The 25521-nt window shown below is 47.3% G+C and overlaps 1 protein-coding gene across 1 annotated transcript in view; it reads left to right on the top strand.

The window, feature by feature from the left end:
- SLC30A7 (solute carrier family 30 member 7) overlaps positions 1 to 25521 on the top strand; it is a 46740-nt gene that overhangs the window by 12636 nt on the left and 8583 nt on the right. Inside the window, exons 7-10 of the mRNA XM_054564940.1 lie at positions 2235 to 2285; positions 5521 to 5656; positions 18897 to 18987; positions 23373 to 23522. Coding sequence (XP_054420915.1) covers positions 2235 to 2285; positions 5521 to 5656; positions 18897 to 18987; positions 23373 to 23522 — 428 coding nt within the window. The remainder of the gene's footprint in view (positions 1 to 2234; positions 2286 to 5520; positions 5657 to 18896; positions 18988 to 23372; positions 23523 to 25521) is intronic.

The following is a 25521-nucleotide window of genomic DNA, read 5'->3' as shown; positions in this document are numbered from 1 at the left end:
TATTGCAATCAACTTCCTTTCTGTGAGCCAGAGGACGTGGGTTCCCGGGCTAGTTCTTTTTGAGCACATGATGCCATTAACTTGGTGCAGGCAGGGGGTGTAGCTTTTTTCCAGTGAGTGTGTTATAATAAAAAGCCGCTGTATTAAGTGAGAGTCCGTGAGAGAGGAACAGTTGCATTTCAGCAGATGAAAGTGGTATTTTTAAAGTGCGATAAGGCCTTTTGTGCTATATATAGGCTTATAAAAGTACGATAGGAGCTTTCCAGCCTTCACATCTTCATCGTAATTTTGATAGATATGTACCTCAATATGATCTTAGGAATCTTTATATGCTAACTTACATGGCCTTGGGTACTCAGTTATAAGGTATTTAGCAACTTATATTTTATTTAAAAATTCCATTTTAAATCGTTTATTCATGAAATTTTCAAGTATAGATTGACAGAGCTGCTTAAGTGGTACAATGTGGTTCATCTTTAAATAAATTATATACTTAAATATTTTGTGTACTCGCCATATCGACAGAATTCTAAAGCTTTAGATTTGGAAACGTGAAAGGGGGCTTGGAGTCTGAGCAGTAATTACTTAGTAAGATTTGAGGTAGGTGAGAGGCAGCCCTTGTTTCGGTCAGGAGGGAGAAGGGGAAGTGGGAAAGAAAAATTACCATGACATCGCAGCAGCTAGTAAGATAGAAATGCTAGGTTTCCAAGACAAGGAGTCTGACCCCAAAGCCTCCGAACTGTTATTCTGCCTTCGGGGTCACGTTAGCCGGCCCGAGGACGCCATGGCGGTGGGGCCACGACTCCGTTTGGTCTGGAGGAGACACGGTGGGTCCCCCCGCGCCCCGGGAAGCCCCGTGCTGCCCTGTGGGTCCCGCCGCCCGCTGTGTGCTTCGGGGCTCCCTCCTGTCTCGGTCGTGGGAGCGGTAACGGTTTCTGTCCTGTGTCCGACCGACAGGGTGGGGGCCTTGCTCCTCCTGGCAGTTCAAGGACCCGGGAGGCTCCCCGCCTTGGTGGCTTTCTTAGCCCTCGGAGTGCGGTCAGAGGTCATGCGGGACATCCTTAGGAACCTAGAAGTGTCTTCCATCTCTTATTTCTTTGTTCACCCCTTAGTCACATGCAGCTCCTAACTCTAGGCAGCCCGGGCCCTGTGGTCTAGTTGTTTGCCCGCGGAGAAGGAGCAAGGGGTTTGGCAAGCAGCCGGCCACGCTCTGCAACACGTAACACACTTGACGTCCGGAAGGACTTCCAGGTTCCGCATAGCCGGGAGTCACGCTGTCTCACGCAGCTGTTATGTTAGTACCGCAGGATACACCTTTAGAAGTAGTCTTGCCAGAAACGACTGTCTTTATCTGGACCTACTGCCTATAGACAGAGCTCTGGTGCCTGGGCCGCCTCAGCAGGGTTTTCCAGGCGGCCACGCTTTTGCTCCCGCACAGCAGCGCGGCGTCCAGACAGACCGCCGTGGGCGTGGCAGGGCCCTGCCAGCGCCGCGGTGGGAAGCCGGCCCGTGGGTGCCGCGGACCAGGGACCGCGCGGCGGCTGCGCTCCGTTAGGGCGGGGCGGCGGCGCGTCCTCTCCGCGACCCCTGCCGCGACCCCTGCTCGCGGCCAGCGCTCGGCCTCACACGGTTCACCTGTGGTTTCTGTTTCCATTTGAAAGCTCATCACCGATCCTCAGAGCACTTCTGTGTACGGATTGTAGAGTTTTGTCATTTCTTTTATCATAAAGGCAAAATGAACGTTTTCACCGCTTCTGGGTGAAACAGCTGGCACGCTCCCCGAAAGCTACGGGAACACTGCAGCTCACGCCGGCAGCCCCCGCCGGCTTCCCTGGAGCCCGTGCTGGCTTCATCCCTTCGGCTTCTTACTACTTCAGCCGGTAGTTTTGGGGTTTGGTGCATTTCTAATTTTAAAATCAGCGTAGCGAGCTAGGGGTAGAATGTTACGAATATTAGACTTTCACAATGTTTTTCCTTACTGTATTTTTTTACCAGATTGCTTACTGTAATAATTTCCTAAATATTGTACGCTGTCCTGTTGATGTATTTTGAAATTTCTCACGTCTATTTCCATTAAATTACTATATTGTTTTGAAAATAATTTTGTAGGTCTAATATGGCTATATAGTCCTGCATCCTTCATAGTACATGTGAATGAAAAATACCCTCAACTGTAAAAATTGAATCAGGAATTGAAAACATGTTTTAAAATCATCTAACTTAATTCTCTACAGATGGCCCCTCCTTTAAAGAAACGGCAGGACCCAGCAGACAGATTTTACAAGGTATGACAAGGACCTTCTCGGTTTTATGAAGCTGGTTTCATAGTTTTCCTTTAAGAAAAACGCATAACATAGTATTTGCGTTTAACATGTTAGCCTTCCTAGTGAGTTTTCGTATTTGTATATTAGGTGTATTAGCAGACATTCTTTTAATTTAATTGTCATGTAGCTGTTTCTTCAGATTTAATAAGAATAAAATATTCAGAAACGATACTGCTTAAATATGAATAATACCCCTCCCGATGACTATAGTAACACCATTGTAGTACGTTTAATAACCCTTTTTAGGGTTATTAAGCAATTTTTCCAAGAATCATAGTCCATATATATTCATGTTGCAGGAAAATTTAGTGCCACAAATGAAATGCACCCAAGCCCAAAGAGGCACACTACCCAGAGTGAACCCTAATCTAAACCGTGGAATCTGGGAGAGAAGGGTGTGTCAGCGTTGTTTGACCAGGCGTGACCAGGCGTGACCAGGCGTGACCAGCGTGCACTCTGGTGGGGCACGTTGACCACGGGGTGGCTGAGTGTGCGTAGGAGCAAAGGGTACACGGGAGATCTGTCTCCCGGTCTAACTGTGCTGCGAATCTGCAACTGCTCTCAAAGATAAAGTATATTACATTTTTAGAAGGTAATGCAATAATGCAAGGCGAGACCTCAGCTATATCCGCAGGCGTCAAAAACCACGCCTAAGAGCTGACACATCATGTAAAACAGCGTATTACGAGCTGAACAGGCCAGGGGAAATCAGTCTTGTGTATGAGCTGTGGTGCTTTCTTTTTGGGGATGTGAACCAGTCTCCGACGCTGAGCTCCCCTCTAGACGTCATTGTTAAGGTTTCCTCATTCCCAGCTGCCCGCCCACCTGCCTCTGCCAGCTTCCGGCTCCAGCCTGGCTTTCTGGGCGGCTCGTGGCCCGACAGCCGTGCGCCTGCGCGTCGCCCCCGCTTCCTGACACAGCCCTCTCTCTGAGCACCCTCTGTGGGAGTGCTCTCCTCCCTCCTGCAGGGGCGAGTTGAGGAGGCGAAGCCTGTCCTCCAGTCTTTAGCTTTCCGTTTGCAACATATGTAGAACCGTTGTGGAACAGCGTTTGCTGACCTAGCGTGTCATCGTGCATGTGTGATGCATCTGTATCCAAGGCTGTAAGTCAGCCTTGGTAACGAGAGGCTGCTTTTAGTTTGGAAATCATCGCAATTGGAGGGGAGGTTCAGCTAGCCTTCCTAATCACCTTTTACACAAGCTGCCATGGAAATGGTTCCTGTTTGCTAAGTGCCGTCCACCTATGGTGACTGGAGCAGCCCACTGGATGGCGGAAGGCCAGGAAGAGGGAGAACTGCCTGGGACTAACACTTCTCCTCGCAGATACTCACGCATGGAAAAGTGCGCGAACTGGCTGGTTCACTCGTTTGCTGCAGTGCGTGTTGCTGATAAAACCAGCACTCAGGTCAGCAAAGGAGAGGTAGCTAGGGACTTAACAATCAAAGGGAAGTCAAAGCAGATGATTCTTTCGTATTTCCTTGTGATATTCAGAGTTATTTTCATTTCTGATTCTACCAAAACACTGATTAAAAAAACAGAAAGACTTAAAAATCACATATCACTGAAGAGTTTTGAAGCTTGAGGGACTCTCAGTCCACTTTGCTGTATATTTTTCTCCAATTTAGTTTTAAAACTTACGGTGATCCCAACACTTATTCTTTGCTATTGAAATACCCTAGGGACATGAAATATTTTTTCTTACAAGTGTTCTTCTAACATATTTTTGTGATTGAAAAATAGCCAGTTTTTCCCAAGGATTGTTATAAAGGTCACTACCCTATACAAGTGATTTTCAACCATGTGCTGCAAGAATGTTTAAAACACGCAGCACGAGACTACTGAGTCAGGGACACTGGCCTTTTTTCTTTCCGATTGTTAAATAAAAAATGGCAGCAGCCAACACAGTAGCCAGTGTGGATGCCCCATCTTGAACCATAATATATAGGTCATATTGTAGAGTTGCATCTTATTGGTCACGTCACATAATAAGGTTGTGTCTGATTGGTTAATTCTTGGTCACAGAAATCCTTATATATAGTATAGGTACCTGATTTTTTAAAAAAGTTGCTTTGGAACAAAAAGGGTAGGTAACTATTTTTTTTTTTTTTTGTCAATCAAAATTTTACTTATTTTTTGCCAAATTGGCAAAAATATTTTTTGGTGTGCCACAGAATTGTAGACATTACGTGTGCCATGAGATAGAGAAGGTTATACAGGTGAAAAAGTACATAGCTACTGAGGGAGTAATTTTATTTGGTGTTCAGTGAATAACAAATCAAGAAAAATAAGTATTTCCAAAGTAGCCACACACTATTTACACGTTAGGAATTTCTTTTTAGATAGAGCAGTCGATGCTGTTGACAAATGTTCTCTTTTCGGTGACAATCTGGTTGAAGTTGGTGTCAGAGATGGTGTTTTGCTCTACAGTAGATTTTCCCTATTAAAGATCTAAATGTTGAATAATTTCCCTAGTTAAAATTTAAAAAAAAAATTTCTATTAAACTTACTTCTTGACATTTTTTAATGGCTTTCCTGTCAGGTGTCAATTCGTCAATGTTAATGTTATATCTAGGTTCTTGGGCAGTTACAATATCAGTACCCTATCCATTTAATATTTAATTATTAAAAGTTCAAATATATTTACATCTACTTTAAATATTCAAATTTCTACTTTCTTTTACATCAAGTTTGAGTTTAGTATGTAAGTTTAGGTAACAAAAACTTCAAGGTAATTAAATATGTCAAGATTAATAGAGTTACATGATCTGTAGGAACTTCGTCTCAAATGGGAATTTTAATGACCAGCAGAGGGCTCTGTGGGTCCATAATACGTGTTCTGATATTTGTAGCCGTAAGCAACATTTTCTTCACAGATTCTTTCGGCCTAGGGAAATTTCCTTCTAACAAGATATTAATTAACTTCTGGACTCTTTTAACCAGAGATGAATTTATCACCCTACTTCCTCCTTTATATTACTCTGCATCAGCTATAGTAACCCCTGATGGTTTGAACAGGAAAGATGATTTCAACTCCCAAGGTACTGCTTCCTCATGACTGAACAGCTAGTCTGCTTTCTCACCACCTTCCAAGCTGGCAGGTGGCGCTGGGTATAGGAGACCAAGGGCAGCCTGAGGCCACGTGCCTGCCGTGGGGCGGCGGGGCCGTGCCGTGCTGATTCCGGGCGCTCTGTTTCTAGGCGTGTTTCTGCACATCCTGGCCGACACCCTGGGCAGCATCGGGGTGATCATCTCTGCCGTCGTGATGCAGAACTTCGGCCTGATGATAGCGGACCCCATCTGCTCCATCCTGATCGCCGTGCTCATCGTCGTCAGGTGAGTGGGGCTGCGCCTCGGTCAGGCGCGGGCGAGGCGGTCCGTCTGAACGACCGTAAGGTCGGCTCTCCTTTGGCCCTTAAGAAGTTCCTGCAGAGGTCCTTCCTCTCCTCATCTGCCCAGGGTTTGATGCTGCCTTCTGCATTTCATAGGTAAACGTTTTGGTCTGTCGTTCTGATCAGTGGTCATTTTCTTGAATCCAGCATCGTGTAGAGCTGGGCATTAGAAATATAAAGGTATTAACCGTAGTTAGAATCTTCTTTCTTTGACATCTATGTCTTGCGCTGCCAAATGTGAAGAAGGTTAACGTCTCTTCTAGAACTGTGTTTAACCTGTAAAGTCACATCATCATTGCAGAAGTCCTGGAGAAGTGAGGCCTGAAGGACGTTTGTGTCTGTCTCCCTCTCCAAACAGTACATTCTTGAGGAAGGCTGTCTTTTAGCCTTTTTGGCTCTCTGTTGCCTCCTGTGGTGTCAATGTGTACAGCTGTTCTCTTAATTTATGTCAGTTTATTTTATTATTGTTTTAATTTTTATCAGAATAATGGAATAATATAGGCCTTTATTTCACAACCTTGAATTATTTATAAAGCTATCTCTTGAATTGTGTTACTTTATGTATTCATATGGTTTTACTGGTAATAAAACTTTCTTTGTAACGATGACAAGGCCTTCTAGTAGTCAGCCTATGATGAATTTTATAGCTTAGAGTTAAGTAGAATAGATTGTTTTCTTTCAGTCATTTTTGCTAGGAAGCAACTGTGTAAAATCTTTTACAAAGTTTGGCGAGCCCTTTCCTCATCTCTGTGAATCTTACTCGACCTCCTTGAAAGTTTGGCTAAGCTGTCCCGCGGTCCTTGAAAGTAACTCCTCATCGATTTGGTACCTTACCAGTGTACCTCTTCATTTGTCCGTTCCCTGCTTATTTTATTTGATCCTGTATTGTAATCCTTAGTTGCCTCTCGTGCTTCTTAGGGAAGGATCTCGACACTCACCTGCTTTGCGCTCTTTTCCTAATGCACCTGCCCTGCGTTGCTGGGAAGAGGAAGGCTCCCCCGCACACTGTTCTCAACACTGTGGCTGAAGCCATCTCTTTAAGGAGGAGCGTGGCCCTCAGAAAAACATCCTGCTAGATCTCCCCGCCCCCCGCCCCGCTCTTTCTTCCTCTCAGGATAAAGCCTGCCCCCCTCAGTGGGCTCCACGTGGTCACCCGTCACCTCCCCGGTCGCCCTCTCGCGCTTGTCAGCGTACGTTCCACTCTCGGGCTGCAGTCACTCACTCCCAGGTCCCCGAAATCACGTGCGCCTCCGCACGCTGGGCTCTGCTGGGGGGGGGGGGCCCTGCCTCCCAGGGGAAATGCTCTCGCCCCGGGGTCCCTCTCCCGACCGCAGGGGTCCAGCCGCAGGACGCCGGCCGCGGCTCCCACAGCGCTTCCTCCGCCACCGGCCTAGCCCTTTCCTGTGGCTGTTGGGCCGCCACCCAGCTCTTCCAGGCAGGAAGCTGGTGCGCTATAGATCCGCATCAAAATAAACTTCGGTTTTGTCAACCTCAGAATTATTTTCTCTGATTCCAAATAGGATTACTCAGTTCTCCTACTCCCATTCAGTTATGCCACAAATACACATACACACAGAGGAAACTTTTTCGCTGGAATATAACCCAGTAGAAACTGCACACGCCATTTCAACACGTGTTTCTTAGGTAGGCCCTGGTCACCAGGGCGCTGAGAAGGCAGAGCGCGCTCCGTGGCGTCTCAGGGCGGGGGAGAGGGGCCCGCAGTGTTTGGAAGGGCCGCCTGTGGTAGGAAGCGGTCAGGTCAGCCGGGGACCCACGGGGGTGGGGGCGCGGGGAGGACACGCAGGGGGTGGTGAGAGTGCAGGCCTGGGCCGAGCGAGCGGCTGCGGGCGGGATGGCTGGGGGGTCGGGGAGCTGTCGTGGCCTCCTTTGCAAGGCCCTGCGCAAAGGGAGCGGCGCGCTGTGCAGACCCCCTTTGAAGTTTGTGGTCGTGAATTCGAAGTGTAAACAGCCCGCACGCCTGTCTGTCTTTCTCTGGTCTCATTCAGCCGCTGGGGAGGGCGTGGGATAGACAGTTGGCCTGAACTGGTTGGGGGCTGTTGGGTGAGTGATGACAGTGAGCGAGCGGCAAGGCAGGGGTCAGAGCGGTGGGAAGTTAACATTTAAAGGAAGTGATAGCTGATTTTTTAAAAAGGCAGCGTGATGGGGTTTTGGGTTGGAGTTCTGGGCAGGTGGGGGGCGCAGGGATTCGGAGGAGGTGCCGCGCTCGGCTTCCAGGGGTGAGCCCTGGGCCGTGTCCCCTAAGGCCGGCGCCCGGGGGCCTGGTGTTGGGTGCGTTGCCGCGTGGACATGGGCGCTCAGCGTCATGAGAAGGGCAGCGGTGGACAGACAGACAGGTCCTTGCCACACTCTCAGTGACGGGAGGGGGGCCACCAGCACCGTCCCACCGGTGACCGGGATGGGGTGAGGGTGGGGAGCCCGGTGGCCTGGGCCTGGAAGGAGCTGCGTGTGCGGGGCGGGGTGGGGCGGGAGTAGGAGGCACAGTGATGGGGCGGTTGTGAGCAGAGGGGAGGACGCGCGCACCCGCCCGCCGGCCCGTAGAGCGCGGAGCGCGGGTGGGAGGGGGAAGCCTCCCGAACAGCGCGGTGGGGCGGGTGCAGTGCCCTCCGGTCAGCCGGTCTCCGGGGGGGCATGGGCGTGCTGTGGCCATTCAGGGAAGAGGCCGAGGGTTTAATGCGCGCTGCATGTTGGAGAGTAGTTTTTAGAAATATTAGGGACATAATTCTGCTGAGAAAGAAACAGGCAAAGTGTAGAAAAGAATAAGGGGAAAAAAGTAACTCTAGTTCCACCAGCCCAGAGAACTGTGCTGATATTTTTGTGGGTGCTTTTTTTTGTGGCTTTTTTCTTTTGACTCTGAGCCTCCTTTTTTATGGTATTTTTTTTGTTTGTATTATGTATATTCTGAGTAAGAAAACTTTTTTAGCTTTTTCCAATTATAAACTTGTACTCAGTGTAGAAAACTTGGAAAATGATGAAAAGTACGAAGAAATAAAGGTCAGGATAAGAACATGTAGAGATCACATAACCACCGTTAGGTGTGTTTCTTTACATCATTTTTAGGCTTTTTTCCCCATTATTAAATTTCTGCTATCTGCTGCTCATTAAGCTTGGTTAGCATTAGAATATACACAGGCTCTAGGTGAATGATAGTACAATTATTATTTTGAGTCAATAAAGTTTTGGGACGATTTATTAGCTAGCAAGGTCTTAATTCAACAATAATAAATGGCAATAAGGTACAGGACATCAGTTAAGAATGATTTATTATTGTAAAGTGTGTGTAGATGAGAGAACATACATAGTTTGTGTGTTTATGTATTATACTGTGTGTGTATATGTATGTATACATAGCACACTGTCTACTTGTATATAATCATCCGTGAATGTAATGCAGGTCTTTCTGGGCGCTATAATTTTAAAATTATGCTCTCTTCTGAAGTCTGCAGGGCAAACCAACATTTCTGACTTGGCCTTAAGAAAGCATAGTTTTTTTTAAATGGAGGGCAATAAAGAACAACTTGAGCTTCCAAGTGCGATATAAAGACATTCCAGTTATCTATTTTACTGTTAGAAAGCAAACCTCATTTATGTAAATGTTCACATGGTAATGAAATATTGGCAGGATCACTTTGAGATGTTTTTCAAATTGGTTAAGCATTTGCCTGAGTAGCCAAAGCTGATTTTAGGAAATAGATGAAAATGCTTACAGACTCAACAAACTAGAGTGTAAAGGAGCAATTTCCCCTTACCCTTAATTTGTGTATATATTAGCAATTCATCCACAGCAAGGGACATCCTGGGACCCCTTCCACGCTGTCCGGGTTTAAACGTCCTCGGTCGGGACCGTGCGGTGGACGCAGATGTCTCTCCCTTCCAGGCTCCCTGCCCAGGGTCCCGTTCTCAGCCTCGCAGTGAGTGATTTCTACGAAAAAGGCAGTTGTTCTCGCCCCATTTTCCAACACAGGCAAATGGTGATATAAATTTCGTGGTGAAACTGGGTTTTACCATGAGGAATTTTGTTTCCCAATGAAAAGCAGCAGACTGAGTGTACCAACGAGAGCGTAACTTTTATCTTCTGAACACATATACTGCTTGTTAGAGACTTCAGAATGTATTTGCTCCTTTCTTCCCATCAGTAGCTGAATTGGAATGACAAGGAGATTCATAACTTAGAGCGCAGGCCTCTGAGCAATTAGTTGTAGCTCTGAATTTCACTGTGGTTTTGAAGTGATGCCCTTTACCTAGATCAGGAGCTTGATTTCTGATTTACTTAAATCAAAGGGGCACCTGAGCATGATGGGAAAAAATACATAAACAGGATGCAGAAATGAGCATGATTACTCGTGTGGTATTTCTGAGGACTTGCTGAAATTTTCTTTTAAATTAGTTTTTCACAACTCACTACTTACCATTGTGTGGTGCTGTGTACATTTTTACCATACTCATTTGTTACTACAAAGAAAAGGAAATTTTCTTTTTGTTAGGGGCAAACCTTTTGAATAATACATTTATTTATTGTCATATTGAAGAAAAACTAGATCAACTTTAAGAGGCAAACAAGGGCAGTAGGCTTTTGAAATGACAGACAAGTTCATAAGTAGAGGTAGGAAATGGAAAGAAAGCGTATTAATAAAACAAAACTATAAATTTGAAATTCTGAATCTTAGGTCATCATCTTTGTTCACGAACACAGGATTTGGACCAGATACTGATTTTGATAAATCTTGTCGATTCTATGGTCAAATAGATAATTTTGTTTGTGGTCTATGTTAAGTAAAACGTAAGCATTTTTTTTAAACATAGAAGAGGCTACATAAAATACATAAGAAGAAATGAGAGAGAGATACTTTTCTCAAAAATGCAAAAATGGTTTTGGGTGGTGTCTAAAAATTTCCTTTGTGGTTAGCTTTGCAAGTTGTTAAAATTGATGAAGTATACTTTTGGGGATTAAGATACATAAAGAGTTTCCCAAGATTTTAACTTGGTGCTTGTATATGTAGCCACAATGTGAACATTTTTGTCTGGTCATTGTATTTTTCAAGTATATATAAAACCATCATAGTGCATTTATAAATACCTGTTAGTTTAGCACCCTTTCTCAAACAGCATTCTGGGAGAGAATACCCTAAGGCCTTGAAGCATCCGTTTATATGAACTATTGACTTTGCACCTACACATCTAGAAAGTACTGGTTATGTACTCTCCTTGGGGGAATCGAGAAATAGTCTCCGCAGTCATCCACGTGTTCGATGGTTCAGGGGAAGAGCCCAGCGCAGCGAGCCTGTAAAGTGGGCATCTGGAAACGTTACAAAGAACGGAGCAAATGCAATAATGTATTAGTGATCGTTTGCCAGTAACACTGGAGAAGGGAAAGCAGTTAAGGCTTAAAAATGCGAAAGGAGAGATTATTCTTTTATGTAACACATAGGATTGTATTTCTGTAAAACCCATGGGAAAACTATGGCAAATAATTTAGCCAAGTTTCAGGTATGATTGGTGTTCACAATGAATACCCTTAATAAATAAGCAACGTTCAGTTGAATGATATAATTAAAGAGAAGACACCTTTTCAGTAGCGACAGCAAAGACAATCTAGAGATAAAATATGTAAAACTTGAGTGTGGAAGCCTTTAAACACTGTTGGTAAAACAAGAACCCTGTACATTGCTCATAGAAGTGAGGAGGGCGCCGTCTCTGCGGAGAGACTTGGAGAGCATCTTGCATAAATGTGCATTTGCCTTTGATCAAACAATGCCACTTCTAGGAATATATCCCAAGGACAAAATGGCAGAATATATGTAAGAATGTAAATAAGGCCATTCTTTGTGGCTGTATTCATTGCCGCCAAAGGTTGGGAAGAACAGCAGTGTCTATTAACCAGGAGTTGTATGCAGTCCTGAGGGACTAATGCGGGGGTGGCATCGGCCAGCTGGCAGAGTAGGAAGTCCTCGACTCGCTTCCTCCTGTGGACACAGAGATTCAGTACAGCAGGCTGATGAAGCACCTCTGTGAGAAGCCCAGAGACCAGTTGTTAAAAGGTTTTTACACCCTAGGTTAGTGGGAAGCCAGCTGCCTGATAGAAAATTCACGACACTCTCCCGTTAGAGCTGCTCCCACCCCGACTCCTCTCTTCTTCTGGGCAGGGGAGAGGAGTGGAGCCAAGCTCTGACTGACTTTTAGGGGGCCTGCCTGAGAGACTGGTGTCTGTCTTGCATGTGTCCAAGCATAGTAAGTCCTCACCATTGTTGATAGGTTCTTGGAAGCTGTGACTTGAAGCAAAAGCATGTATAATGAAACCAATTGTTTACCGTAGGCTAATTGATACAAATAAGAGCTAAGTTTTGCCCTGGCTGGCGTGGCTCAGTGGATTGAGCGCCAGCCTGCAAACCAGACGGTTGCCAGTTCGATTACCGGTCAAGGCACAGGCCTGGGTTGCAAGACAGGTACCTAGCAGGGGGCACAGGAGAGGCAACCACACGTTCTTTCTCTCCCTCTCTTTCTCCCTCCCTTCTCTGCTTAAAAATAAATAAATCTTTTTAAAAACAGTTAGTTTTATAGCATCTCATCAGTGTTACAATGAAAAGACGCTGAACGACAGGACATTGTTTGAGGACCTGCCGTATGGACAAGGGCAGGATGCAGTTTGGGCATCCTGGGGAACAAAGACGTCAGCCATACCCGAGAATTGGCAGTACCACAGCCAGACGGTAGGTGGAACCCCCTCCCCCTGCGCTGCGCTTTACTGCAGCTGCAGAGGCCGCCTATTGCAGATGCCAGAAGAGCTCCTGAGTAGAAGCCAGCAAACCCTTTCAAACAGCAGGTCACATGCACAGGCCCAGAGAGGATACATATGCAGACCGGACTTGCGAGGTCTTCAGAATCTCTAGCCAGACTATGTAGAGAAGGACCTCCCTGTATGAAACCAGAGCACAAAGTCGGGAGTGGTGGCTGATTCCTCAGATACTGAAATCCAAAGAATAAAAAATACAAAATACAAAGAAACAGCCAACTGTGAGATATTTAAAGGCAACAATTTGATCTCCAGAAACCAGACCTACAAAAAAGGAGACATATAAATAGCCAGATGAAGAATTCAAAATTACCGTGATAAGGATACCCAATTAATGAAAAGAAAGCACAGACACTAAATAAAATCAGAAAAATGATATGTGAACAAAATGAGAATAGCAACAAAGAGATAGAAACTATTGAGGAGAGCCAAACAGAAATTCTGAATCTGAAGAAGAAGAGTAACTGAACTGAAAATTTTCCTGGAGGGACTCAACAGTGTATTTGACCAGGCAGAAGAATCAGTGAATTCAAATATAGGACTTACAAAATTACTGAGGCATAGGAGAAAAAAGAAAATGAAGAGAAGAGACCCTAAGGTATTTGTGGACAAGCAGAACAGCATGCATTATGGAAGTTCCAGAAAGTAAAGAAATAGAGAAAGGGGCAGAAAACAATGGCCAAAACTTTCTCAAGTCTAAGAAGAAAAAAGTGGATATACAAAGTCAAGAAACTAAAGAACTTCAACTAAGATAACATAAAGAGGACCTACATCAAATCACGTCCTAACTGTTAAAAAATCACATATAAAGCAAGAATCTTGAAAGCAACTAGAGAAAAGCAACCTGTCACATGCAATGATAGCCACAAAGAAAATATTTTAGAATGTGTACGAAGGGAAATGAGAAAGGAATCAAAACCTGTCCCAATAAAAAAAGTCAATGAAACACAAAGGAAGACAGCAAGATGGGAAGAGAGACACACAAAGCCACCAGACACACACACAAAAAGTTAACAAAATGGCAATGGTAAGTCCTTCCATGTGAGTAATTAAACATACTAATTAAAAGACAGACTGGCTGAATGGAATTTAAAAAATTCAGATCTAGCTTTATTCTATCGATAGGAGATGCACTTTATCTAAGAACTCACACAGACTAAAAGGGAGAGGGTAGAAAATATATTCTGCACAAACAAGATCCCAAAGAGAGTAGCAGTGACCACCCACAGAAAGGAAGAAACAGAAAGCAACCCAGTAATAGTGGGGGATTTCAGTGCCCCACTCTCAGTTATGGGTAGAGCAACCAGGAAATCAATGAAATAGAGGATCAATAAGGAAAGAGATGTGAACAACACTCAGGTCGATTGGGCCTGACAGACACATACAGACCCGCCCGCCCAACAACAGCATGGTAAACATTCTTCTCAAGCACACATGGAATGATCTCCCCAAAAGACTATTATGTCAGGGCGCAAAAGAATTCCTAACACATTTTAGAAAATTGAAATTATTCAAAACATCTTCTCTGACCACAGTTGGAATGAAACTAGGAATTAATAGCAGAAGGAAAACACAGAAATCCAAAAGTATGTGGAAATTAAACAACACTTTTAACAACCACTGGGTTACGAAGAAATTGCAAAAGAATTTAGAATATATCTCAAGGCAAGTGAGAACAAAGACACACGTGACCAAAATGCAGGGGACGCAGTGACGGCAGTACTAAGAGGAAAGTTTGTAATAATAAATGCCTGCATTTTTTTTTTTTTTAAGGAGCATTTGAAATCTTGCTTCCTGGCAATTGTGAGTTGAGTTTATGAGTTTATGAGTTGAGAATCTTTATGAGTTTATCTGAGCAAGTGCCTCAAATAAACTCATAAGGATTCTGAAATAAACTCATAAGGATTCTCAAAAAAGAAAAAGAAAAAAAAAAAGGAATAACGATCTCATACAACCCCCTAACCTTATACCTTAAGAAACTAGAAAAAAAGGAGAGCAAACAACTCAAAGCCCTCAGAAGGAAGGAACTAAAGATTGGAGTAGATAAATTAAATACAGAATAGAAAAACAATAGAAAAAAACTAACCCAGAGTTGGTCTTTTTAGGTCCGCAACATTAACCAACTAACAAACTACAACTTGCGATCACAAGCTGCCAGAAAATACTTAATTTGGTTTTTGTTTTTGTTTTTTTTTTTGTTTTTTTTTTTTTTTAGTCCCATCTGGTTTTGTAAACAAAGTCCTGTTTCTTCACTTGCGTATTTTCGGAAGTGGAGGTTTCTTGCAGGTAGGAAGAGTCGTGCACTCCCTCCTGCCCGACCTCCTCTCAGAGCTGCGCGTCTCTGTGGAGCTCTGCGCCTCTCACTTCATCAATCCTATTGCCTCTTTCCATTTTCCCTCCTTTTGAGCATATTAGTGTGACTCCCATTCATTTTTCTTCTTTGCACCATTGTTCTTCATGGGAACATAATAGATCATTTCATTTTCTTTACTGCTAGTGCTGGTGTGATTCTAGTGTCTTATTCATGAGAATGAAGAGAGAGCTTTTGTTCGGATAATACACTGCGCCCCAGGAATTAGGAGCGCTGCTTGCTGTGGCCCCAGTACACATAATTCTTTCTCACCTATACCGGCACAGAGGATAAGAGCCTTTTGCCATTTAGCTGTTACTGTGCAGGGTTGAAAGTCATGTCAAACAAGAGCTGTTGTATATTTTAATAATCTTCCACCAGTGTTTGAAACTTTAAAATGGATTATACATTCAGAAGACGTGTGTCAGGTGCTTATTATAGCCCAAGCCTGTGGTGGGCACTAGGAATAAAAAGAGTGTGGCCTGATTCCTGACTCCAGAGGACTTAGTCACGGTGCGACACCCCGTGCCAGGCAGGGAGCTCGCGCCTTGGGATGGTCGCGCCGGCGCCGCCTCCTCCCAGCGCGCAGCAACCAAGGCGTTCTGGGCTCTGAGACCTCGGCGGTCCTCTTCTGTACAAGGAGGGGGTTTGCCTCAACGATCCCCCGTGATCTTGCCTACCTCCGTGATTCCATCGTTTGCCTAAGGTTACTTAAGGCTGTTGTGAGGACCAAGTTAGAAAAAAATGTATGAAAGCACTTTAAAAATTATTAAGTGTTGTCTAATCAGAGACATCACTAATCATTTACTAGTTTGACATTATTTACTAATGCTTTTGGTTTAAAGACCAGATGCATTAAGTGTTGTAACTGAGTCCCAGAAGTTTTAGGAAAAGGGCGACCTTTCCATGCGTTTGGCCCCAAGGTCTGGGGGTGCGCGAGGGGATCTTGGATTCCCGTTATTGAGTAGAGTAGGTCCTCTGTGTGAAGGTGCAGTGATTTAAACCACGGGCTTCGGAAACTCAGCGTGTTGGAAGGCCTGCCGCAGTCCTCATCGCTTGGGTTATCTGTTCTGTATGAGGCTCAGGAACTGTGGCTAAGTAGGTAATTGTTCACTACCATGGAATCTACTTGTATGTACGCAAATACGGCAGCACATTCACAGCTTGCCACAGGACCGCCGTGTCTAACGTGGAATACGTTACAGTTTGGGGTCAATTATCTGTGGCTTTTTTGTCCGCTAAACATTTTGGAGTCTATGACATATACCAGGCTTTCAAATTTATGTGCTCTTTTAAAAAAAGCACAGCTGGCTCTTTCTCTGTGTTTGTATATTGTAAGAGCCACTGATAACATGCAGAAGGAATTAGCTCAAAGCCAGTTAAAAAAGCTGAAGTAGTAATTATGTTTCAGTTATTATTAATAGATATTTATCCCCAGATCTAAGTAGTAGTTTTAGCTTGGAAATTTTTTATTGTTAAGGATTATGATTATCACTAGTCTGACGTTCTTCAAAAGTTTTTATAATGTATACCCTTTTTATTTATGAAATGGTGAGACTCACTAAAAGCTGCTTTTGAAGTAGGATTTGAATATATTTTCATTTGCAGTTACTGGCGGTAGAGAATAATAACTAACTTGCTTATTTAATCTGCTAGGATTTAAACTTTAACATTTAAGTTTATGTTTATGATCACATGATTATAAATTTGATTTACCTCAGCTTTTGAAGAATAAAATCATTCCCCTGTTTTACTGGTAAACTCATATAGCAAATGACTCATCCCTTCTTATATATGCTAGGAAAATGGCATTTCATTGTTAAAGCTAGAATCGAGTTGGTCAACCAGAAGCGAGCCTCTAACTGTTTCCAAATGCTTACTTTTGAGGTTTGGACGCGGCTCGGAGTCTGAGCTCAGTCTGGAATTTGCTACGCTTGTCGTTTTCCCCGTACCCTTTCATTATGGGTGGGTAGAGTCATGCTCCAGTCTGTTTTATGATTCCCCTTTACAATAGTTAACAGAAAAATGTGGACACAAACTCCAGAGCTAAACATGATTTTAAAAGGCAAAAATAGGGTTTCTGCAGGTTTCTTTTGCATTTTTATGACCTTTGAAATTATTATAGAAATTGATCTTGGTTCTAAATGGCATGTCACTGGGTGATTTAGCAAACACCCTTTCCTCCCCAATACAGCTCAGGTATAGCTCCTACAGCTGCAATTCTTATATTTTTTAAAAATTCTTTTCAGATACAATGAGAGTGGTGCATCCATATGCTTTGGTGACATGCTTGCTGCTGTTGAATGTAAACGTCTTATTAAAATTAATGACGTTAATAATTCAAGGGCGGTTTAACTAATTAATTAATTCCCTTGGTGGAATAACCCACGTGAAGACGGGGAGATGGTTGTAGACGTGCGCCATAGCAAGAAGGGCAGGGGATGAGTGAAGAAGGGGTCAGGAGTTTGAATCGTGAGAACCGGTGACCGGGAGCCACGGGGGTTTGGAGGGAGGAGGAGGGTTCGGGGTGCCGTGGGGTGGATCTTGGCTCTTAAGTCACCATGTGCCTGGAGACTGGTCCCACTCGAGAGCGGTGTAACCCCTGCCCACACCGAGCTTTCCGTCTTCACGCCGCCCCCCCCACCGCCCGCCCCCCCCCACCGCCCCCCGCCCCCAGGCTTCTAGTCTCCAAGGCTGGTCCTTGACGTCATCGCTGCGCTGTTTCTTCGCTGTATCCAATTACACAACAGCTACTTCTCGGAATCTCTGTTTAATTTTCCTCTTTGTCCCTATTGTGACCTTATCCAAGCCCTTGGCGCCGTGCACTTAAAGTGTGGGAACGGCCTCCTGACTTCTTCCCGGGTCATTTTTCTTTCTTTAATCCAGGGTCTAAAACATCTGGTATCTATACATAACCATTCATTGAACCAACAGGTACTTACTGTGGGCTCTCCTTCAGCTATACTTCAGCGTCGCCCTTCCTTGAAAGGTGTCTGCTCCTTTCATCTCTGTCTCCTGAGCTGTACTCAGGAGGGGTTTTGCTTTGGAAATGTTGAGATTCTGCAAGTTTAGAGGAGAGCACTGGCTGAAGCTCTTCAGTGTACCGGAGCCGCCATCTCCCCTCGCCCGCCCCGCTGCCCCACTCGGTGCCCGGAGCTGCCACGCAGCGCCTTCCCTCCGTCCGCGCCGCCCCGGGCCGCGTGGCCTCCCCGGAAAGGCTCTGAATCCGCCTGTCAGAGCCGAAGACCAACAAGACTCAAAGGCGAATCCGATGCGTCGCCAGTTCCGAAAACGACTGCATTCGAGTCCTCACCATCCGCTCTTGTGCGTGTACATTTAGTCACCTACCCAGCCTAAGGCAGGAACTTCCGCATCGCTGGCTGAGGACCGGCCACCGGTGTGAACACATACAGGCAGCTTGAGCCCTCTCACTGCAGGTGCTGAGTGACCGCATCCGTGGTCATATCCAGGCTTCTGTGTGTTTTTTAAATAATGAAAGAAGAGATTTATAATTGGGTTGGAAAAAATACTAAACAACTGGACTAACATATATCATACTGATTTTTTTTTGTATTTTTCTTAACAGCACTATTTAGAGAAATGTATGAAATATTTGATAATTGTTAAGGACCAGTTAGTTGGTCACGATATGCTTTATAGATTACCTTGGAAGATTCTGGCCATCTGAAGTCTATTTTATTTTTATTTTTTATTATTGTTTGAAGTCTTATTTTAAATAACAGTTGAATGACTGCTGTGTTTAGATTTTTAGATCCTCCAGAACTGTTCAGTAGAGTAAGTGTAGTGTTTTATATTGTACACAGATGCATTTATCTAGCTCTTTTATTTTAGATAAAAATTTATTGATTGCATGAAAAACCTGGGACAATGACTAGATTCTTTTTCCTCCTATTACTCTGGTAAATCTCGTTATATCCTGCTCTAGGGAGGTATTTTGTCACTTTCTTGCAGGACGCGATTGTCAGAATGTGGCTTTAATAAACTCGATGTCTCCCTTCTCTTTAGTGTCATACCTCTTTTAGGAGAGTCTGCTGGGATATTAATGCAGAGAACTCCTCCCTTGTTGGACAATATTCTGCCCCAGTGCTATCAGAGGGTAAGTTTCAAAGCCCCCAAACCCTTGGGTTACGTGGTGCTTCCAAACTGCCAGGGCGTTTTAACTGCGGGCGGCCTGTGTGCGTGATTCAGTCTCCTTCCAGGGCTGCGTGCTGACCATGAGTGCCGCCCCCACAAACCAGGGTAGAGTCATCAGAAAGTGCGGCGCTCTACAAACGAAGTGCGGTAGAAATTGCCCTTGTCCAGGAATCGAGCAGTTCTTTCAGAATATAAATATGAATAGCAGATGATAGCGGCATCTATTCACTTTTTTTTTTTTTTTTTTTGGAGCTCCCGCGTTGTGCCCGACAGTCTTCTAAGGAACTGGGGACGTCATGGTAAACAAACCAGGCAGGGTCTCTGTTCCGAAAGGGCTGTGCCTGACAGGGACACACAGGCTCTGAAGAAGAAAGCAATGAATGAAATACCAGTGATAATTACTATCATAGAAATAAAGCGAAGTGGCAGACATGACTGGCTACCTCAGATTTACTGAGGAAGTCCGTCAAGGACATTGAAATCTTGAAGACAGGACAGAGCCAGACTTATGAAACCCTGGAGAAAAGTGTACCAGGCAAAGGAAAATGGTAATGCAGAAGTTCTGGGTGCAGGGCGGGGGGGACGAAATTAGTGTGTGTGTGTGTGAAGAACAGAACAAAGGCCACGTGGCTGACGCGTAAGAAAGGCACGGGCGGCTGACAAGCCTGGAGAGGAGGCAGGGCTCAGAGCGAGCGGCCTGGACCTTGCTGAGAGGTTTGGATTTAACTCTAATGAAATGGGGACATCAGGCAGCTTTTGGGCAACAAGAACGGCATACAGTGTTTCCAGGTTTCTCTGCAGTTGTTCTGCTTGCGGGTAGAGAACGCATTCCAGGGAGAAGGAACGCAAAGAAAGCCAGTTCTGAGGCTCTTGTCATCTAAGCGGACCAATGGTGGCTTGGACTCCACTGGTCGCAGTGAAGAGGGAGATAAGGAGACGTTTTGGATGCGTTTTTGGAGACGGAGTGTATCCGCGGAAGGGAGGAAAGGTGTCCCCTCGCACCTGGTGGCCGCCGGTGCCCCTGGTTCAGACAGAGGCTGTGTTGATGCAAGTTTGAGGGTGGAAGCACCCGCCACATCTTTGGTCGGCCCTGAGCTTGTTAGGATTGAAATGCGGGCTGTGCTGCTAGGGGGCGGGCCAGGTAAGCAGTTGGATAGGCACACCTGGTGTTTTAGGGACAGGTGAGGACTCAGAGGATTTTGGAGCCATCAGTACATGAATGGACTTAAAACATTAGGGAGCCAGGATGGGCGGGTGGGGGGTGGGGGTTAGGGAGCTGAAGACCAGCAGTGTGTGCGGGGTCCCAGAGCACAGGGAGGAAGGAGACGGCTGTGCTGTGCAGCGCGGCCGGGAAGGTGGCACTGGAGAGGCATCGGCAGCCTCGTGACCGTGGTAAGCACGGTTTCAGTAGAGCCGGCGGGAGCGCGGTTTGAGTGGCTTGGGAGAGAGAGTGGGGACTACAGGCAGCTCTGACGACGCGCTGTTAAAGGGGCACGGAAACGATCGCTTGGCTCGGGTGCAGAGTCGGGGGGAAGGTGTCCCTTTTTAGAACAGCACTGTCCCATAGAACGCCCCCCAGTAATGGGAGCGTTCTGTCATCTGCACCCTCTGGCGTGGAGGCCCTGGACACCGGTGGCCGTTGGGCACATGAAGTGTGGCGAATACGGCTGGTTTCCGTTCACTTTGCTGTCTGTGTTTCACCGCGGGGGTCTCGTGGCTTCCGTGCCGCGCGGCGCGCTCTGGAGCCCGGTTGGTACGGAGGGGACGGCCCACTGGTTGGGGGGTACTGGTGACGTGGCCCTGGAGGGGTGACTGAAGGAGGGCCGCTGTGGAGCTGGGGGGAGGGACAGGCCCACAGCGCTCTGGCGGGACGCCCCGCAGGGAGCCCAGGGGCGCCGTGTCCCCAAGGGAAGCCGGGATGTGCTCCCGTGAGTCAGGGTCCGCAGGCGGGTTTGGGGACAGGAGAAGGGATTTCCTGGGTGCCTCTGTTTTCTCGAGGATTGACAAGGCGGTGTCGTCAGGCAGACACATGAGGAGACCAGAGGAGCAGGAGGGGGTGAAATGGGCCTCTGGGGTCCACGGAACGCGAGGGCTGCCCGTGGGAGGCAGGCGCAGCCCGCGCTGTGGAGGGGACGGGCGGCGCCGGCGGCCCCCGGGGGCGGCCCGGCACAGAGTGACGGTGTCGCAGGTTGTGTCTGTTCTCCCCGGTGCCTGCACGGGGCACAGTCCCGGCTCGGAGGTCACGCTGTCACTCCTCCAAGGTCGCAGATGCCAGGGGCTGAATCGGGACTCTGGCCCACGTCGCTCAGACCCGGAAGCTCCTGCCCTCCCTCTCCCACCAGGGGCCGGGCCGGGCCGGGCCGGGGCCGCGGCACGGATTGTCGTCTGCAGCCGCCCGTGCCCCGCATCCGGAACGGGAGGAGAGTTAGAGGCTGTTCCTGCGGGAAGCAAGCCTTCCTCTGTGCTTCGGGGCGACCGCCTCTGTCCCCGTGCCGCTGTCTCTGAGGGTGCGGAGAGACCTGTGTGCCCGGCGGCGGGTGCACTCAGAGGGGACCGTTCTGGGCGATGGCATTGCAAGAGGCAGAGGACGTGCGGTCCCAACACTGTCGTCAGGCCTGAAGGAGGAGGGGAGCGTCCAGCTGACGGCCGCCCCAGGAAGGGGCGGTGCTGAGACGGGTGCAGGGGGCTCTGCCTCACCTCTGCGCCCCCCCGCCCCCCGTCGTGGGGTTTACAGAAAATGATGCCTGTGTTCATCCAGTTCTGATAAAAGTAGCTATTTTTGATACATATAAATTCATCTTTATCTTCATTAACATCCCAAATAGATTACTTAACCATCAGAGAACCTCGGAAACCAGGAAGGCCCTGCTGTTCGTTCGGTCGAGGCTGCTGTCTGGGCGCAGGCCTCTCCTCTCTGGCGCTCGGCCGGCCCTCCGGCTCCGGGACCCTGTGAAGCCCCTCGCCGGGTAGCCTGTCCCTTTTTAAACTGCTCTAATTGTGATAAAGAGCTGTTTACACAGAGCGTGACCTTTCTTTTTTAACTTCTGGGTATTGATCGCTCTTAGTCTGTCCCCTCCTCCTGCACCCCCAGATCTATACAGAGATATTGAACAGTCACAGTGATTTGGACCTTTTTGTCTTTTTCCTGATCTTCAAAGGAATCCCTCTAACGTTTTTTTCTTTAAATAGTTTCTGTACCTTTTGGTAGATGGCTTTTATTAAGGAAGTGTCCTAATTATTTTTTCCCTAAGCATAAATAGGTGTTGAATTATAATGCTTTTTTTTTGAAATGGCTATGCTTTTTCCTCTTTATTATTGAAGAATGATAGTAGTAGAGTTTCTGGTGTCTGTTCTTTTCCTCTCGGGATAAACCCGTGATCTGCATGGGCTGAATGGAGGAGGGAGCGGGCCAGAGACCCAGAGGCTGAGACCAGTTAATAGGCGGCCACCGTGACCCCGACTCGGTCCTAGTCGTGGTGGTGTTGCCGCCCCACCCTCGTCCCCTGCCCCTGCAACATCGGCTGGTAGCAGGGGTGGTGAGCAGTGTCTGGATTCTGCTAGTTGTAATGTCCTGTACGTTCACATACTCACACATTCATGCAGTATTCATACTGTTCCCTTTCATGGTTTTTAAAATCTCTTTTCCATTTTGTATTTCGTTAAATTACATATTCCTTTTTTTTTTTTTTTTTAAATCTCCATCCCTTCCAGCAAGTTTTTCTTGCCAGTGGTTCTCACCCTAAGGCTGTGGAGACCTTAAGGAGCCCGTGGAAAAGCTCAGAGACGGCCTTCCTTTGCGGTGGTCACACGATTTGGGGACGGGCGAGCTGGTGTCCAGCTCCCTGGGCCCTGAGGGCGCGGGGTGCGGGGGCGCAGATTCTGACGCCGGGCACTGTGAAGACTTGTCCCGCCCACGGCTGCCCTGTTAAGAAGCTCTGACTCCCGCTTGTTCTTCTCACAGAACTAGATTTTTGTCCTGCGAATTCTCTCACTTTCTAAACCTCGGGATGATCGGTTTCTGTGCTGTACGTCGTTCCTGCATCTTTGATGGACTCTGTCGTTGTTTGCCTTGTTTCCTAGCTCACTTGCGCCCCTACTGGCCCTCCGGCTGAAGGCTGGGAAAACCTGCGGTTGCCGTGCGCCCTCTCTCCCGCCCCGCCCACGCCACGGGCGCGCCCCTGCCCCCGAGCGCCCGCCGCCGGGGCCCGGGTGCCTGGGTGCCTCGCGCACGGGCGCAGGTGCGGGGCGCCCACCGCGCACTGCAGGGAGCTCGGGGCGGGGGGGCGGGGGACAACGGGGCGAGGGCACCGGTGCCCGCGATGAGCAACGCCCGCCCTTGTGTTTCAGGTGCAGCACCTGCAGGGAGTGTACAGTTTACAGGAGCAGCATTTCTGGACCTTGTGTTCCGACGTGTACGTGGGGACCTTGAAGTTGGTGGTGGCACCGGACGCTGACGCCAGGTGGATTTTAAGCCAAACACATAACATTTTTACTCAGGTATGCCTTTTTTGCTAACTTCTTTTAAGGGTGTTAGGATTTGTCGTCTCCCCTGTTTTAAAGAGATGTACCCTTTAACTTCTGAGGCATATATATAGGTTTGTATAGCGCACTGCGCCGGCAGCGTGAGTGTGCTCCTCCTCGGCGGCGCACTTGCCTGCGGGGTCCGGGAGGCACAGTCCGCCGTCCGCGGCAGGCGCTTGCCCACGGCCCCCGGATCAGCGCGGGCCCCGGTGGTGGCCGAGGCCACAGCGCGCGCGTTTCTGCGGGAGGCAAATCTAGGCGGCACCGGTGTGGGCCCGTAGCTTCGTGGGCCCTGAGCTGCTCTCAGCACCGTGTGTGGGTCACGGCGGCCGCAGTGTCCCCGCGGTGCGGCGGAGCGAGGACAGGGCACAGTGCCGTGGCAGCTGGCCTCGGCGGCGGTGGCGGCGCCCTCCCTGCCCCACCGCTGGGCACTGGCTCAGCCTGGGGGAAACAGGAGGTCCTCCCAGGCACGGCAGGCCCCTCGCTTGACAGCCACGCCTCTCGCATGGCCTCCGCGTGGCCGGCGCAGGCCTGGCCCCGAGCCTCTGTGTGCGGCAGGGGCGGCGGCTGGCACAGGGACAGCGCGTCCCCCAGGCCCGGCCCGGGGCCCTCGGCGCGGGCGCGGCCCAGGAATCAGGGCTGAGCCGCCGCTGAGCCGGAGCGGGGTTCCTCGGGGGGCCTGGGAAATGCTGGCTTTGAAAATGGCGAAGCTGGCCCTTTGTTCAGCTGTTGCTTTAGTTTTGGAAACTGTATTCGGGTTTTGAAAATGTTAAGCTCTGAGAAGTATTTTAAGCCTATTTGTCAGCCAAGGGCAAGCCAACCTAATTTCATCCGTGGAGGGCCCCTCGGAGGCCCCGGGGGGATGGAGGGGCCGCCTGCTGCCCCGTGACTTCCCCTCCCCCGGCGGCACGGTGTTGTTTCCGCCGGGATGCAGGCAGGCTACAGCTGTTTGATTCACTTGGTTTTTTTCTGCTTGTGCTCCAGTAATGCATATCCAGATGCTCTCAGTAGATCCAGGGCTTCCAGCAACATTTTCATTTCACGAAGTAAAATTTAAAATTTTTTAACTATTTTTTTTTATTTTATTCATTTATTTTCAGAGGGGAAGCGAGGGAGAGCACATCAATGTGTGGTTGCCTCTCACGCGCCCCCCACTGGGGGGACCTGGCTGGCGACCTAGGCACATGCCCTGACTGGGAATCGAACCTGTGACCCTGTGGTTCACAGGCTGGTGCTCTCTCCACTGAGCCACACCAGCCAGGGCTTAACCTTATTGTTAAATTTTAAATTACATCTTGTTTATAGGTTTTACTTTTGAGAGGTAATCAAACACAAATGACTCCATTTTTGAGAAGAATAATCACACGAATGTTCTAGGTATGGAACTTGAATACAGGTGGCCTTAGTTCCAAAAGACCAGAAGAATTTTCTCATTAGTTTTACTCTTCGGCTTTATGATATTTTTAAATTTCTTATAGTTGATTTTTAAATTTTTAAATCCGAATTTAAGTAATAGTTTTTGATTAAAAACATTATAATCTCTGAGGATAACATTAAACTGAAAAGGCTAATAACATGAGAAGTTTGAGAAGTGTCACTTTCTTTTTTGTTTCTATGACTGTGTTTTGCGATTATTTCAGAACTGTATACTAGGCATGTCCTTTTTACCCCCGTTTGAATAGGTTAATCTTCAGTGGCTAAAGCAGACGGCTTGCTGTGCACTAATGTGGAATTGGCAGTGCTTTTAGTACTCAGGTTTCTTCGAGATTATTAAATAAGTGGTAATCCAGTTTTTAAAATTGTAAGAATAGATGCTACGGCTGATCTTGGCCAAAAGGCCTAGAAGCGATGTGATAATCCAGCGTTTAAACCAGAAGGTTTTCTGTTGGCATTGAAAAGGTCCTTTCTTTCATTCTCCCCTTCTGTTACCTTCTAAAAAAATGAGTTATCATTTTGGAATTGATGACATAGAAAG

The sequence above is a fragment of the Pteronotus mesoamericanus genome, unplaced genomic scaffold, assembly GCF_021234165.1.
Source record: "Pteronotus mesoamericanus isolate MK-2021 breed Mesoamerican mustached bat unplaced genomic scaffold, CSHL_Meso_final scaffold_99, whole genome shotgun sequence".
Classification (NCBI taxonomy): domain Eukaryota; kingdom Metazoa; phylum Chordata; class Mammalia; order Chiroptera; family Mormoopidae; genus Pteronotus; species Pteronotus mesoamericanus.
Note: the sequence above shows the minus strand (reverse complement) of the source record. Positions and strands in the feature narration are given on the sequence as shown.